This window comes from Protopterus annectens, chromosome 17.part0, assembly GCF_019279795.1.
Source record: "Protopterus annectens isolate FY-2018-M chromosome 17.part0, PAN1.0, whole genome shotgun sequence".
In the NCBI taxonomy this organism is placed as follows: domain Eukaryota; kingdom Metazoa; phylum Chordata; order Ceratodontiformes; family Protopteridae; genus Protopterus; species Protopterus annectens.
The window spans coordinates 321,370,443-321,386,779 of NC_056751.1; the positions used below are offsets into that span (position 1 = coordinate 321,370,443).

The 16,337-nt window shown below is 40.8% G+C and overlaps 1 protein-coding gene across 1 annotated transcript in view; it reads right to left on the reverse strand.

The window, feature by feature from the left end:
- The window catches only part of TMEM216 (transmembrane protein 216), a 523,512-nt gene that overhangs the window by 316,380 nt on the left and 190,795 nt on the right, over positions 1-16,337 (reverse strand). Inside the window, exon 4 of the mRNA XM_044058946.1 lies at positions 3,457-3,549. Coding sequence (XP_043914881.1) covers positions 3,457-3,549 — 93 coding nt within the window. The remainder of the gene's footprint in view (positions 1-3,456; positions 3,550-16,337) is intronic.

Here is a 16,337-nt window from a genome sequence, read left to right on the forward strand (position 1 = left end):
TTTGCTCCCACTGAAATAGGTCTTTCATCCTGCATGTGGTATCAGAAAAGGAAAAGGAAATTTCTTCCATTGGAGAGTCTGAATACATTTTTTTCAGATTCTGATTCCAGTGATTCAGGGAATAAACATGAGAAGCATAATCCAACCCATATTCTTCCACATCAGAATCACTGTCTGGGGGTGAGGGTGATCTTCTCCTTTTTAAATGGGAAGATGTTGGAGAAACAGTTTGAAGGGACTGAAAGGACTTAAAAAGACCTTTAGTAAAAAAAAATTATTTCCTAGATTCTCTAGAAGAAGCAGTGGTAAGAGGAGAACATGCTTCACCTTTTGAGTCCTTTTCTTAAGAATATCTAAAGAGAAATTCTGAGTAGACTCTGACATCCAGATTTCCAGTTAGGTGCCCAGTATCTCTTCCCTAACCAATATCTGTGGGATGTCATGTGGCCCTTTTGAGTTAACCAAGCACAGTTCTCAGTCCCCAGAGGCAGGTGTATATCCAGCCCTAGAGGGCAAGCGGGACTACTGACCATTAGTGGCTTCCCAAGGTAACATCACCACAGGGGTTGGAAGATGGAGGCAAGCAGTCTGAGGATTCAATATGGCCAGAGCAGAGGCATCCATCAAAGACCAGGAAGGACAGGAAGCAGCAGCAGTTTCAGAACCCTTTTCAATAGTTTTCTTTTTCTTGGCAGTCAGAAAAGGGATGTCCAAGGTTTCAACACCAAATTCTATCATCATATGTGTGTGGGGTTTAATCCGCTGGCTTTCAATGTACAGTTTCAAGGAGTTTTGCCGATTTCTAGTGGTTTTAGGGGTAAACAATAAACAGAAAGAACATGACCGAACATCTTGTTCCTCCCCTAGGCAAAAAAGACAAGCTGTGTGGGGAATCTCTATATGGAGTTTGCTGTCTACACAGACACCTTCCATTTCTCAGAGAGAAAAAAATAATAAACACCATAAGTTTTCACAGAAATATGGAAGGAAAGTACACAACAAGGTACTTATCTGCCTACAATATCAAACAATCTGAATCCCAAACCTCTGAACATGCAGGGAAGATTTGGTTTGACTGGTATCTTTGATGGCAAAAAAGCAGTTATTTTGGCGCACATTCACTGCCTTTTATACCAGCACACCCTCATGCCTCCTCAGATACAAAGTTTGCATGGAAGGCACCCAGAATCATTGAACACTGGTTGTATATCCAAAGCTTGACAGGCTAGGTCCCATATAACATATGCTACTGGAACAGTGATGTAATGAGAAACATTCTTCAGAACCTGCCTTTTAAGATGATGTGATGGTTTCAACTTCTACATGACTCTTTTTGTGTCAAAACTGCCAAAGGATCTTCATCTTTTTTTATGTTATTTGGTGATAGTTGAAAAAATGGGTTGTTTATAGCTTCAATGCAAATGAAAGTTGTGACATCTGCTGACTGAAAATGCCTAAACGGCAAATTTGTCAGTTCAGACAAGAGAATTCTGAATGTGCACAAGCTGACCAAAGGAATACTTTATGCATAACGACTATAAAAGAAGAAAAAAAAGATCTTCTAACAGATCTTCTTGCAGCTCCTCAGAAGAGATTCATACAAGCTGTCCTGAAAGTGAGATGGGGACTATGAGGCAGTGATCTACTTCTTGTCATATCTCTTTGTTCTTCTCCTTCCATCTTTTGTTTGGGTCAGGGTAGTTTCTGGTGGTGGGTATACAGATGAAGTGGGAACTACATGGTAGATGATTGTTAGAACACCAGTTAACCATTTGTTAGCATGTTTTTTTCAACTCAAAGGATGCATCAACTAAATTATAACGTGTACAAATATGATATATTTATTAGATTGGGTGGTTCAGAAAATAATCTGGAATTTTTTTTCAATAAAAATTTCAAATGCCATGCAGAAAACAAGTTCTTTCTAGAAGGTTTAAGATGGAGAACCCCTTTAAAAAAATTATTTCAGATTATGCATAGGAGACAAAACTTGTTTCCAAGAAAGACAGGCTGATAAGGCTGAACAAATGTACATTAATTTAATATGTGAGCAAAAAAGAAAAATAAGCAAATGGTATACATACCTAGAACCTTAGGCAAATCTGCCATAGAAGGAAACAGTCTTACAAAGACATTAATATTCTTTTAATGTATCAGTTGACTTGAGAGTGGTGCCCTCCTTCATGGGTCAGTAGCTGGGTTCAACCCTTACACCAATCACAGATTGGCAATTCTTTCCCAGATGCTCTCACACTCATGAGTATGCATACCTAGTGATGGCATATGCCATGACATGTGTTAAATACAGAGGCATGTTTGGCTCCTGAGATTACCAGTTCACACCCATTCAATAATCAGCACATTTCCTGTAACTCTAACAATACAAAGTTGACACTTACACTGTTAGCAAAGCATACAAGAATATATGTGCCAATTAATGGGGAACTTCAGCATCTAAGACTGGATGCAGGGCCATCAAAGAATACGGTAACAGTGAAACAGTATTTGGAGCACATCAAGAAGGGGTCCCTAAAAGATTAATTAAAAGGGAAGAAAGTATTTATTACTTTTAGCATTAGTGCCCCCCTTCATGGGTCGGTTGACTGTCAGGTATTAATTCCACCAAAGTGGAGGCAGCTAGATGACAGCCAAATCACCATATTTCAGAAGACTTAGTCCTGAAGTACAAGCAATAAAAAACAAAGCCTGATCCCTGCCGTAATAGTTGAGAAAATGATGCCTGGTGAAAATTCACAGTGATGACCAAGTGGCCAACATGCAAATGTTTACAATGAAGGCATTCTTGAAGCAAGCACAGGAAGCACTCGCATTTCTAGTGGAGAAGCTTTTCATAATAGAATCTTCCTATGAGTGTCTTACCACCAAATGGCAACATATAATTCAATAGGCAATACAGCTGGAATGGGTTAATTTGGCAACATCAATAGCTGACAGAGAGGTGGAAGAGAGGGAGATGAAAGAGGCAGTGATTATGAATAAGAAAGAGGAAGAGTCAAGCTTGATAACAGACAGCCATATGACAAAGTGCAGGTAGTGGGGCTGGATGCTAAAATGGGATACCAGAAATTAGTGTAAAATTATTCACAGGGTTAAGATAAGATGAAAAAAGTGGAAGGGAATGAATGGAAAAAGTTATCATGTAAGAGGTACTTGCAACATGCTGAACAGACTTAATAAACAAAAGATCTGTTTCTGTCAGCTGTTTTGTATATAACCTGTTGTCCAGAATTTCCAAGTGGTACCAGCCTGAAAGCAAAGGCTTAGTCACCAGTGCTGCAATCATTTTTTAAAGCAATGCAGAGACACATACATTTTATTAAACATTGCATTATTTCATGTTTCAAAAGAAGCATGTCTGCTAAATAAACACAAATGAAACAAAAGAAGTTCTGATCAACAATTTTCAATATAGAGGAGACTGCTCCATTTTCTTACCAAAGAAGATTCTTATAACTTCAACACCAAGGTAGAGGAAAAGCATTACAATATCCAAAATCAGGTTAGCAGCTGGGTATGGCAGCACCAGACCTACAACAAAAAGAAAGAGCACTATAAAGATCATCAAATGTTCACATTCCTAGTAGTATAACAGTATAGCAAATTTAATTTAAAAGTAAGAATATAGTGTTAATCTGGCAAAACATAATACATGAACTGATTTTCAAATACTTTTTACTGCTGTTTATGTGATGCAAAAAACATCAGAAGACAAAATTACTGACTACACAAGTAATGAAACATTACATTATATACTTACCAGAACAATAGTCGGTCTCTGTCTGTACAGTATAAGCATATGTTCTAAACAGACTGTGCCTTCTAACTGGCAAAAACAAGATCTTTCACTAGCATAAATTCCTCCCTTTACCCATGATCCAATGCTCCTGGCTAGCTTCTCCAGATCAAATAAAGCCATCAAGTATCAGGTAGTGAGATAAACTTAAACCACCCAGGAATATTATCAGGTCTCGTCTCTATTAAGTGACAATTTAGCCCTCATTTACATACATACATACAAATATTTCAAACACAGGCATTAATTTCCTTCTAGCCTGCTAATATACCAAAACAGTTGTTCCCATAATAAGCGTCCAGGCTCTTCTTAAAAATATCTAAACTAGTGCTTGCTTTAATGTAATTTTGTAGTCTGTCCCATGCATCAGCTGCTCTCTCTCAGAGAACCAATTAGTACACTTCTCATTCCTATAGAATCCTCTACATAGGTTGTCTGATGATTCTCTATTACTTTGTGATAACCCCAAACATTCCCAGAGTTAGTTTAGTTGTCTCTAAATGCCCTATATACCTGAATAAGATCTCCTCTTAAATACCCTATATGGGGGCACTGTACAAGTTTATATATTTCCGTCTTTCAAAATAACTTTCACATTCATGGATGCGCTTGGTATATTTCTGCTGTGCTCTTTTCAGTTTACCCATGCTTGTTTGCTTATAAGGTTTCCATACTGTTGTTCCATACTCAGGTTTGGGTCTAATGTAATTAACAAAAAATTACTTCGTCATTTCTGATTTCCTAGACTTTATAAATTTTTATGCAACCTATAGTTCTATAAAAAGAAGTTATGTCTTACCATAACGTTCCATCTATATTGTTGATCTTCACTAATCCTTGACTGTGGGTTTGGTTCTGAGGCTTAAAACTGACTCTGCCATTATTCCAGCTCATGCCTTCCAAAAACTTTCAGGCTAACATCTACCCATAATTCTCCTCACAAAATCACCTCAGATCGAGTTTGCAAACAATAGTGATGGAGAAGAAATAAAAGATCAGAGGCCATATCTGTTTCTCTATCAATAAGCCAATCTTTGGAGCGATCCGATCTACCAAAAGATCTAAGGCAGAGGGAAGGAGAGAGTGTCACTCATCCAGTCAGGATAAAACACAGAACAGTTGTGGGTACGGTTCAAGCAGCTTTATTACACACAAACACATCAGGAAAGAGGCTTCGTAACTTAAACAGACTGACTACCACACTCATACATGTTAACACTTTGGCTGTTCTCTCAAAATGGCACTGCTGCCTGCATGCGTTCACTATTTATATGCAAGCACCTATATCTGGAAATGCTTCTTAAAGTTACATACGCACGCTCTTCTACATCCTTCCTCTTTGAGAAATAGATCATATACCAAATGACAGCATTAAATGATATGCAATTACACAGAAATGATCTTTTGACATGGAATTATACAGAACTAATTCTTTGACATGCAATCATGCAAAATTAGCCACATATAAAACAATCATGTCCAGGTTGCTGTGTATTTTACACTAGGTCTAGAAATACAACCTGATCGTGTAACATAAAAGTCAGAATTGGACCTAGCAATGGGGACTGTCTTCAAGGAATGTTCAACTTTGGAGACATCTGGGATATCATCAGGAATGGGAATGGATACTGAGACATGTTCTTCAGTATGAACATTGTCAGGGTTGCTCTGAGATTTAATGTCTGTATAACAGGTACAATGCTGCAATATAATTTCTGACACAGGAAGAAGATGCCTGTGGTTTTTCCTGTATTATATACCCTCAGATTCCACTAAATAGGATCTCAGCTTGGCACATATGCCTCTCTCTTGACCAATTCGATCAAAGCCTTACGCTGTTTGCATCCTCACTGTCTCTCCTTCTTTTAAAGGACAAAGACATCTGTTCATTTTATCCTAGCTGGACTCCTGAAAGGAATACTTCTTAAAAATTGGGCTTTGATTGCTCTGTTGTTTTTAGCATTAGGCACCAACAAACTAGAACTGATAAGCAAGGTTGTTCTGGTTTGCTTAGATAGAAGTCGCTGAGCAGGCGAGCCAAGTAGATTGTCTTGGGGTACATTTCTGAGATTAAGTAAATTCAAGAAGATATCGGTATTGTCATGCTTTGACCTCTTTACTGCACATTCAGCAAGGCTGTTTGACTGTGGGTATTCCGAACTACTAGTAACATGGATAAAGTCCCATTCATTTGCAAATTTCTGAAACAGTTGACTGGTATACTGGGTTAGGGTACCGTTGTCAGAAATAACTTTGTGTGGACTACCATGAACTGAGAAATTATGTTTCATCTTAGTAATAACAGCACTGGATGCTAGGTAGCAAATCGATTTCAAACCAGTTTGAATAAGAGTCTACCAACACTAAGTAATGCTGATTGTTCCACGCAAATATGTCAGTGGCTACTGTTGACCAAGGTAGTTCAGGAATCTGGTTAAGCTGAAGCATCTCTTTTTGCATATGCGGTTTAGTACTATTGCATACTGAACAACATGAAAGCACGCTATCAATGTCCTTTGATAGAGAAGGCCAAAATACTAGTCCTCTCACCCTTCTTTTGGTAGAATTGGAACCTGGGTGGCCACAATGTAAAATCTGAATGTATTCATGTTGCAAGGAAGTAGGAACAATAACTTTTGGACCTTTGAAAATGATGCTGTCTTCCATTAGCATCTCATCTCTGCATGGAAGGTTGCACTTCTGGCGGTGCACAAGATTGCTTTGACGGCCATCCAACATTGATGAGGTGGTTGGGCTTCTGCAAAACTGGATCAGTCTTTATATGATCTCTTAGCTCATCAACTCTCATGGTAGAAAAATTATGCACTTCCATGACATCAAAGTCAAAATTCTCTGCATCAAGTTGCTCTGTGGTATTTCTAGGCGATATGGATAAGGTATCAGCCAGATAAAGATGTTTGCCTTTTGTGTAGACCATTTTGAAGTTGTACTTTTGTAATCTGATCATTATTTCTAGTCCTGCTGGAGCGATATGCATAGGCTTCTTTAAAATAGTGACTAGAGGTTGATGATCAGTTTTGATTTGGATAGCTCGGCTATAGATATAATCATGGAACTTCGAACATGCGAACACAATTGCCAAAAGATCCTTCTCAGTTTGAGCATATTGCATCTCAGTTTGGGTAAGAGTTCTAGATGCATAGGCAAAAGATCTGCCCCTCCTGAAGAATAACTGCACCAAGATCAAACTTTGAAGTATCACAAGAAAGAACTACTGGTCTGTGGACATCACAGTATCTCAGTGTAGGCGGGTTGACAATTTGCTGTTTAAGGTTATCAAATACTCTCTGGTGTTGTTCTAACCATGACCAGGCAACATTTTTGCATGTCAGCTCTCTTAAAGGCACTGATAACGCACTAAAGTCAGGGATGACTTTGCCCATACAGTTAACCATACCAAGGAATCGTTGTAGGGTTTGGACTTTGTCTGGAACCGGCATCTCAAGAATGGCTTCTTGTTTAGAGGGGTCTGGTCATAAGTCTGTACTGGTAAATAAATGACCTATGTAGGTAACTTCTGGTAGTCTAAATTTACATTTCAGAGGATTGAGCTTCAAGTTCACTTCATGCGCTCTGCCAGAACTTTCCTGAGGTTTCTGTCATGCTCTGCTTCACCATTACTACCAACCAGTAAATCATCAACTATTATAGCACACGGACAGCCCGAACAAATTTGCTCCATTGCACACTAAAAGACTTCACTGGCAGAATTTATTCCAAAAGGCATCCTGAGGAATCTGCATCTACCAAATGGTGTGCTGAATGTAGTCAGTAGTGAAGATTTGCGATCAAGCAGTACTTGCTTAAATGAACTCTCTGCATCTAAGACAGAAAAAACAGTGGGATTTGGCATGAGGGTGGCAACTTCCTCAACTGTACGCATAGGATGATGAGGTCTCTTTAATGCTTTGTTAATGCCTCTTGGGTCAATGCATATTCTGATTTCATCTAAACTTTTCTTGTGAGCGGTTACCATGGAGTACATCCAGTCAGTTGCTTCTGTGACTGGACAAATAACATCTTGCTGCACAATTTTGTCTAACTGGACCTTGATTTTGTCCCGCATAGCTATTGGAACTCTCCTTGCTGGTCTGACCACTGGACTGACCTCTGGGTCTACTTTCATGGCGTACACAACTGGAAGTTTGTCTAACTTATCAAAAACATCAGCATACTCTGAGAAAATAACATCACAGAAGCTGGAACTGGAACATGTGCTTACCTGATGTACCCCTTTAGTAAAAGAAAGCAGTTTTATCATTAAACTGTCTCTGAGGACTAGTAATGACTGCATGTCTTCTGTCTACATAAGAGTGCAAGCTGTAACTGTTCCAAGCCAAATAGCATGAAAACACTACTGAGCCTTCGATTTGAATCTCTTCATCTCCATAAGCAACAAGCTTCGCACAATTAGCCAAATTAAGTTGCTCACCAGCTCTCACCCTAGCAAATGTTTCTGCTGACATCACATTACACTTTGAACCAGTGTCTACTTTGAGCTCTGTGTGTTTACCATTGATCAGGACATTACAAAACACTTCATTCTTTACCAATAAATCTATTTCATCAACCTTTTCACCGACCACTGATACACCCATCTACACAGAAAGTAGGTTTGCAGCTTTCTACATGATCAACTTGCTTTTTTGAGTGACCTTTCTTAATAACTGAATGAGGCTCGCTTGATTTACAAAACATTTGAAAGTGGTTCCAGTTTTCACACTTGTCGCATTGCTGACCAAATTTTATGCACTTCTCTCTTTTTGACTCATGATTGGCACCACAATTACGACAGTTAACAGTAAGACTTGACTTGGGTTTTGCTGACTCACCCTTATACTGCACTGAGCATGTCTGTTTTGCTGAACTAGCCTTGGAACGTGCTAGAAAGTTATGGGTCCTCCCTGGGAATCCCGCAGGGGTTGCAGCTGCCATGTGCTTAGGCCTGCTTCTGCTTGTCACATGCTGCATGCTGTCTTCACTTGCTCTAGAGGCTGCTGAAACTATAATCTTATCACTTGCAAGCATACTTGTGTGCCTTTCTGTGAGCTCATGGATTTGACAAATCTCTATAGCTTTGCTCAACATTAAATCACTATCACAAAGCAAAATCTTTCTGACTGCAGCATTATTAACAGCACACACAAGCCTGTCCTTTATTAACTCATCTTTCAAATCACCAAATCTGCACGTTTTAGCCTTATTTCTGAAGTCAGTGATATAAGCTGCAAAAGTTTCACCTTGCTTTTGGTCTCTAAAATATGTACCTCTCTAATATAATATCTGTCTGTGGGCTGCACATCTCTCTAAATTTACGTTTCAAGCACTCAGGGTCCTCTCTTGATTCAGCCGGTACAATATGGCGGTTTTCCCCTCTCCTACATGTACTGCTGGTGCATACACAAATGAACTCTCTCTTTCAGTGGCCTCTGACCCAGCTAAGTTAAGTAAAATGAATGCCCTTTTACGTGCATCTTTGTCAGAAAAAGCTGCTTGTATGAGAAAATCATATTCCTGCTCAAATACTCTCCAATTCTTTGCAATATTATGATCAAACATATATGCCAGAAATTGCCTGTAATTATGTCCAATAGTACAATAACTGCACTTTGCCAAATAACTCTCCGTAGCACAAAAACACTTTAAAATCACTGTTCTTTGCGAAATCTCTCCTTATCACTTTAAGAAATACTTTGAAATGACTGTACGTTGCAAATAAACTGTACACTGCAGAAGAAGCTCAGAGTAAGAAACACTTCAAAATTAATGCACTTTGCAAATAAACTGTACACAGCAGATGAACCTTTCAAAATGGCTGTATTTTGCGAAATAATTCTGTACAGTACAAGAAACACTCTGTGAATAAAAGTACAAAGCACAGGAAACGTTTTCAAAATGGCCATACTTTAACTACACTTTGCAAAATAACCGTACTTTGCACACAGCAAACTCTTTGAAATAATTGCACCATAATAAAGCACACACTCCACAAACACTTTGCACACTCTGAGATACTTCAAACAACTTTAGTTATGCTTTGAATGGCTTTGATCAATGCAAAATAGTAGTTTATGCCCAAAACAGTCTTTTACTAAAAAACATGCAGTTTCCTTGATTTTTTAAGCTTACTTTGCCCTTTTATTGTACTTGTTATGCCCATTTAACCTCTTATCATGCTCATTATTCTTTTCTTGTACACATTTTACTTTAAACATGTTCGTTATGCAAACCAAAGGTAATGCTGAGCCCCATATGAATATTTCTGATAGTTTTATCAAATATCATGGTTTCGAACAGTCTGTTTAATGAATGATGCATTTTGTGCTTTTCGTTTGATTAATAATGGGTTTTGTGCTACTCATTTGATAAATAATGTGTTTTGTGCTGCTCATTTGATAAATAATGCGTTTTGTGCCTTACGAATGCCCCATTTCATTTTCTTTGCAAAATAACTTGTTTGTGCAAGTTCTGGTTATCTGAAGTTCATTTCTGTCCCTTTTTGATCATTTGAGCACTGTTATCACCCAGCCTGCACAATATACCTTCACCGTCAACTCTGTACCTCCTGGCTTGAAGAAGTTGCACTCTCAATCTTAGTTCTGACACCATGACGCTCGTCCAGTCAGGATAAAACAGATGAACAGTTGTGAGTTCAGTTCAAGCAGCTTTATTGCACACAAACACATCAGGAATGAGGCTTTGTAACTTAAACTTAAATAAATGTATAAACAGACTGACTACCAAACTCATACATGTTAACACTCTGGCTGTTCTCTCAAAATGGCACTGCTGCCCCACTATTTATATGCATGTGCCTACATCTGGAAATGCTTCTTAAAGTTACATACACACGCCCTTCTACAGAGGGAGAATATCAAGGATTAGTGAAGATCGACAACATAGATGGAACGTTATGGTAAGACATAACTTCTTTATCTGATGTTGTCAATCTTCACGTAATCCTTGACTGTGGGACTGAATCTTGAGAGGTCTCAACGGAAGAATATTCCTGAGCACCATCGAGCTGAATGATGCACATTCCCTAGAGACCATATCCATCTTGTAATGCATCGCCCCATAAGCCTGACTAGCTTGGTCTGCAAAGCTATGGAAAGGATCATCATGGACCTCATAAATAAAGATATTGGGGACCTACAGACACTGGATCCTACCCAGTTCAGCTTTGTTAAGGGCAGATCCCACCTCTTAAACCTGGTCAATTTCTTTGAAACAGTCACCAAGGCCATTGACGAGGGGAAGGTGGTCCACACAGCCTACCTGGACCTCGCAAAAGCCTTTGATACAATACCCCACTCGGGCATTATAGATAAGCTCACCAGCTTAAATATAAACCCCTATGTCACTAGATGGGTTGCAAACTGGCTCAAGGACAGAACCCACATGGTTAGAATTGCTGGAGCCATGTCAGACTCCAAACCAGTTACAAGTGGCGTCCCACAAGGCTCAGTACTGGGACCTCTCTTGTTCGGTATATATTTCTCGGAGGTACAGGCCAACACGGAAGGACTGTGGCTGACCAAGTTCGCAGATGACTGGTGACAACTGGTGCCAGAGCCATGGCCTCAAGCTAAACGCCAAAAAGTGTATAGTCATCCCTTGGCAAAACAAAGTGCACACAAATTACCACATAGATGGTAATCCGTTAAGTACGGAAGAAGTAATTAGGGACCTGGGGACCCAAGTTGATAGCAATCTCTCATTCGACAACCACGTGGCCAAAGTGGTTAGAAAATCATTTTATATAGCCCACTTAATCATGAAGGGATTCACATCTAGATCAGGGGAGGTCATCATGCCTCTTTACTCATCCCTCATCAGGCCCATAATTGACTACAATGCCCCTTTTGGGATGTACCTTACCAGACACCTGTAGCAACTGGAAAGACCCCAAAAGTACCTCACCAAGAGGATCAAAGGGCTCAAACAGATGCCATATGCTGCCCGGTTAAAGAAACTCCAGCTCTACTCAGTGGTATACCACGTGCTCAGAGGCGATCTGTGCCTGACGTATAAAGGCATGTCCAACCCGGAATTAATGGACATGCTGCACCTCAGAAAATCCAAATCCCATCGAGCTACGCGCTCGAGAGACTTGAACCTCAGCACTGAAATAAATAGGGCATGCTGGAGGGACAGATTCATAACCCAGAGGCTCCCTTCACTCTGGAATAAAATCCCAGTCCAGGTTAGGCAACGTCCCTCATTGACTCTCTTCAAGAGGAATCTTGATGAGTGGATGAGAGATCATAGATTTACTCCGGGTATCACTTCTGTGTCACTGTTAAACAGATGCAAAGTATACTAACCTCGAAAAAGGGCATAGCAAAATTCATTTTAAAATGGGTGGCGAAAGCTAAACACACTCTGGCTAGGCTTGTAAATGCCCTAGGGCAGATAGCCTAGTATGAACCTTTGAACCTATAATAAATGTATGAGGAGATGCCCATGTTGCTGCTACACAAATATCATCTAAAAAAGCTCTGGGATGGAAAACTGCAGAAGCTGCTATTGCTTCAGTTAAATGGGCTTTTATAGGGCCTGGTAGGTGCACTCCCTTTTTGTTATAGACAAAGGTGATACAGTCTCTAAGCCATTTAGCTAGAGTAACTTTAGAGACAGGGCTTCCCAAAGTGACTGAAGAAAAGGAAATAACAGCTGATCAGATTTTCTGATTTTCCTTGTTCTATGAAGATAGAAACGTATTTGTCTGTGCACATCTAGTAAGTACAGACAGTACTCCCCTTTACTGGAGAAGTTGGGAAAAAAGACTGAAAGTTGTATAGTCTGACTGATATTTGACTTGGAGACAACTTTCGGTAGGAAGGACGGATTTGATCGCAGGGAGACCCTGTCCTTATGAAAGATTAGATAGGGAGGTTTGCAGGATAAAGCCTTAATTTCAAATATTCTTCCAGCAGAAGTGATAACTATCAAGAATAAAGTTTTCCATGACAAAAATGTCAAGTCACAACTGACAGCAGGTTTGAAATGTTAACAAATAAGAGAATGAAGTACCAGATTCAAATCCCATGGTACTGAGGTTTCTTTATATGGAGATCTGAGCATTAATGTTCCTTTTAAAAAGGCTTTGCAAAGTTTATGGGACATAAGGGATGAATCATTTAAACCAATATGAAAGTTAGAGATCACAGTAATATGCACTCAAATAGTAGAGGCTGATGCTCCTATTTCAAAGAGTAAAGTCAAAAACTCCAGACCTCTATCAATAGGAGCAAAATATGGGTCAAGATTAGAATCTAATGACCACTTAGAAAACTTTAGCCACTTATTAAGGTACAATCTTCTTGCTGAAGATTTGTGGTGGGCTAGAATGATACATTGGACTGGGGAGGTGAGAGAAGAATGCCTGGCAATCATGGGAACTGGAGAAGCCACTCAGTGAGCTTGAGATGCTGAGGATTTGGATGAACCAGCCCCTGTGGGTGGGGCAATAGGTCTGGAGCTGGGTCCAATATCCAGGGTTTCCAAAGCAGATGAGGCCACAGGAAGGGAAACCAGACCTGTCAAGGACAGAATGAGGCATTGAAAATAATTCTGTTTTTCGACCTGTTGGCTTTTATTAGAAACTGGCATATTAGAGGTGTACAATAGACTGGGGGGGGCCAACTGTAAAGGAGAGAGTCTCTGGGTGACTCCCCCAAGAGGGCTGGGATTAGGGCACAGTAACAACTGCACTTGTTCAGAGGGGATGCAAACAGGTTGCAGCAAGATTGGCCCCAATGGAGGGATATCTTTTCCATCACCACTGGATTGACAAACCACTCGTGACGCATGAGGACAGTTCGGCTCAATTTGTCCACAATCATGACGGAGCTCTCCAGAATGTGCATTGCTACTAGAAAGTAGTTAGATGATATTACCTATTGCCATACTCTAAGCACTTCTCGAAAAAGAGGGTAAGATATGGTTCCCCCTTGCTTGTTGATGTACCAGACTATTGCCATATTGCTTGTCAGAATTGCAATTGTTCCCAGGGGAGGGTTTCTTGAAATGCCTGCAACACTAAGAGTACTACCTCATCTCTAGAACACTGATATGCAAATTGGCCACCAAGTGGGACCAAGTACTTTGGACTGCCTTTTCCAGATAATGCCCCCCCACCCTATCTGGGATGTGTCTGTGACTCTATGGCTTGGGGTTGAGGAGAGACAAAGGAATGGCCCAACAAGATTTCAGTGCAGTGAAGCCACCAAATCAGGTCTTCCTTACATTGACTGGTGATCATAACCAGATGGGACATTGGCTGATTCAGAAAGGACCACTGTGACACCAGCAGCCACTGAAGAATTCACATGTGATACCTCACCAGATAGTGATACAGGCTGCCACTGACCCTAAAGTTTGCAGAAGGAGCCTCGCTGTTACTTTCTTGCTGTGAATGATCTGTCTAACTTGCAGTCTTATCCTTTGTAGTCTTTTCTAAGGGAAAAGATGCAATTCCAGTGATTGCATTGAGCATATCTCCAATGAATTCCAACTGCTGAAATGGTTCTAAATAGGATTTTTCTTAGTTTATAGTGATTCCTAAGTTGGAACAAAGGAGAAGAGCATAATCTCGTGCCTTTACGGGTTGACGCCTGGTGGGAGCAGTAAAGAGTCAGTCGTCTAGATATAGAAACACTCGGAATCCTGGCAGCCTGAGGTGAGCTGCTACTACTACCATGCATTTGTTGAACACCCTGGGGGCTGAGGTGAGACCAAAGGGCAGTGCTATGAACTGATAGTGACTGGTTCCAAGCCAGAAACACAGAAACCTTCTGGACCACTTGTCCATTTTTATATGGTAATACGCATCCTGAAGATCTACTGAACGGAAGTATAGACTGAACCAAGACCATACAGAATTTGGTTTGCTGAAATGATTTGTTCAACTGACTGAGATCCAAAATTGGTCTCCAGTCCCTGGTTTTCTTTGGTACTAAAAAGAATCTTGAGTAAATCCTAGATACTCTACACTCTGGTGGGACTGCATGGATGACGTTTTTGTTGAGCAGTTTTTGAATTTCTAAGACTGCTGTATCCCTGTGACCAGGTGGAACATCCGGGGTTCTTCTTAGCCTTTTTAAGTCTCTTAAAAAGGAGATATTGTAACCTCTGGTTATAATCCTCTGCACCTGATTGTCCATTGTTATCCTTAGCCAGGCTGGCTGGTGTAGAGATAATCAACCCCCCCCCCCCGAATGCCTCCAGAAAAATGCAATCGGGCCTCCTTTCAGGGGATTGCCTCCTTCCATGGTTCCTAGTGATGTTAGCTCTGGAACCTTGCCTTCTTACACTCCAGCTTTTATTCCTCCTTTGACTCCAGTGCAGCTTTCGGAGCATATGGTACAGATGTTCCCAGCCTTGACTGTTTCGGTTCCAGTCAGATCTCCTTCTCTTGCACTGATAGCTACCCTGAGTTCTTCAGGTTTGTTGGATCCAGAGACCTCCCAGGGTTGGGGCATCACTGGTGGTTCAAAGGGGCAGAGTTCAACTTTGATTCTTTCGGAGTCCCCCCCATGCCCTTTGGAGCTTTAGCATATGTAAGCTCAAATCTGGCTTCAGCTTTGGAGGTGGCCTCCTTGGTGCAGGGTGGGACCATGGTTCTGAAGGAGTCTATTTTGGTTCCAGGCTCCCATCCCTCTATGGAGGGGATCTGCCTTCCAGGCCATAGAGAAGGCCTTCTCCATTGTGGACAAACAGTCTATCCCCCCCCTTTTCGGACCAAACGTTTTGTCTTTCCCTCAGACCAGAGCTTCCACCAGTCTCTTCCCTAGGACAGACAGCACAAAAGACTCAGGATCAAAGCACAGTGGTTATGACTTCTTTGGACACCTCACCAAAGAGGTATCTTCAAAAAGAAAGTGTAACAGGAAGCACTTGGACTCCCCAAAGGAGTCCTACACAGAAGATACCAATTTTGATGAGGGGGAAGGTTCCCTAAGCCACCCCCTGAAGATGTTTCCTTCAGGGACATCCTGGAGATCCTTACACAGAGGGGTGGCTGAACTTCCAACCAACCTTCCTCGGAGGAATCGGTATACCTAGAGGCTTTTCATGCCCAGCCCTCTACTTCTTGGATCTCTCTGCCACTGATGATCTCATTAAGTTGATTGCTCAGCAGGCTTGGAAGTTACCTGACTCTTTTCATCCAATTCCAAAGAGATCAAACCGTATCCTATAAGCCCCTCAGGATCAGCAGCACTGGGCCAAGGGAAGTTCTGTGGATGCCATGGTAGTAGTGACAGCCACCAAAAAGGAACTTGGTGATGAAAGTCCCACTATCCACCCTCATAACAAAGAGTCTAGGACAATGGATAGGTTTAGGAAGCGTGTATATGCTTCACCGACCTTCGCTCTCAGGTCATTGAATTACATGGCACATTTTACCAAATTTCAAAGAGATCTGATTAAAGAACTATCAGACACTCTTGCAGGAGCAGTAGCTGAAGGAGTTTGAGACAAAGTAGCTTCTCAGCTC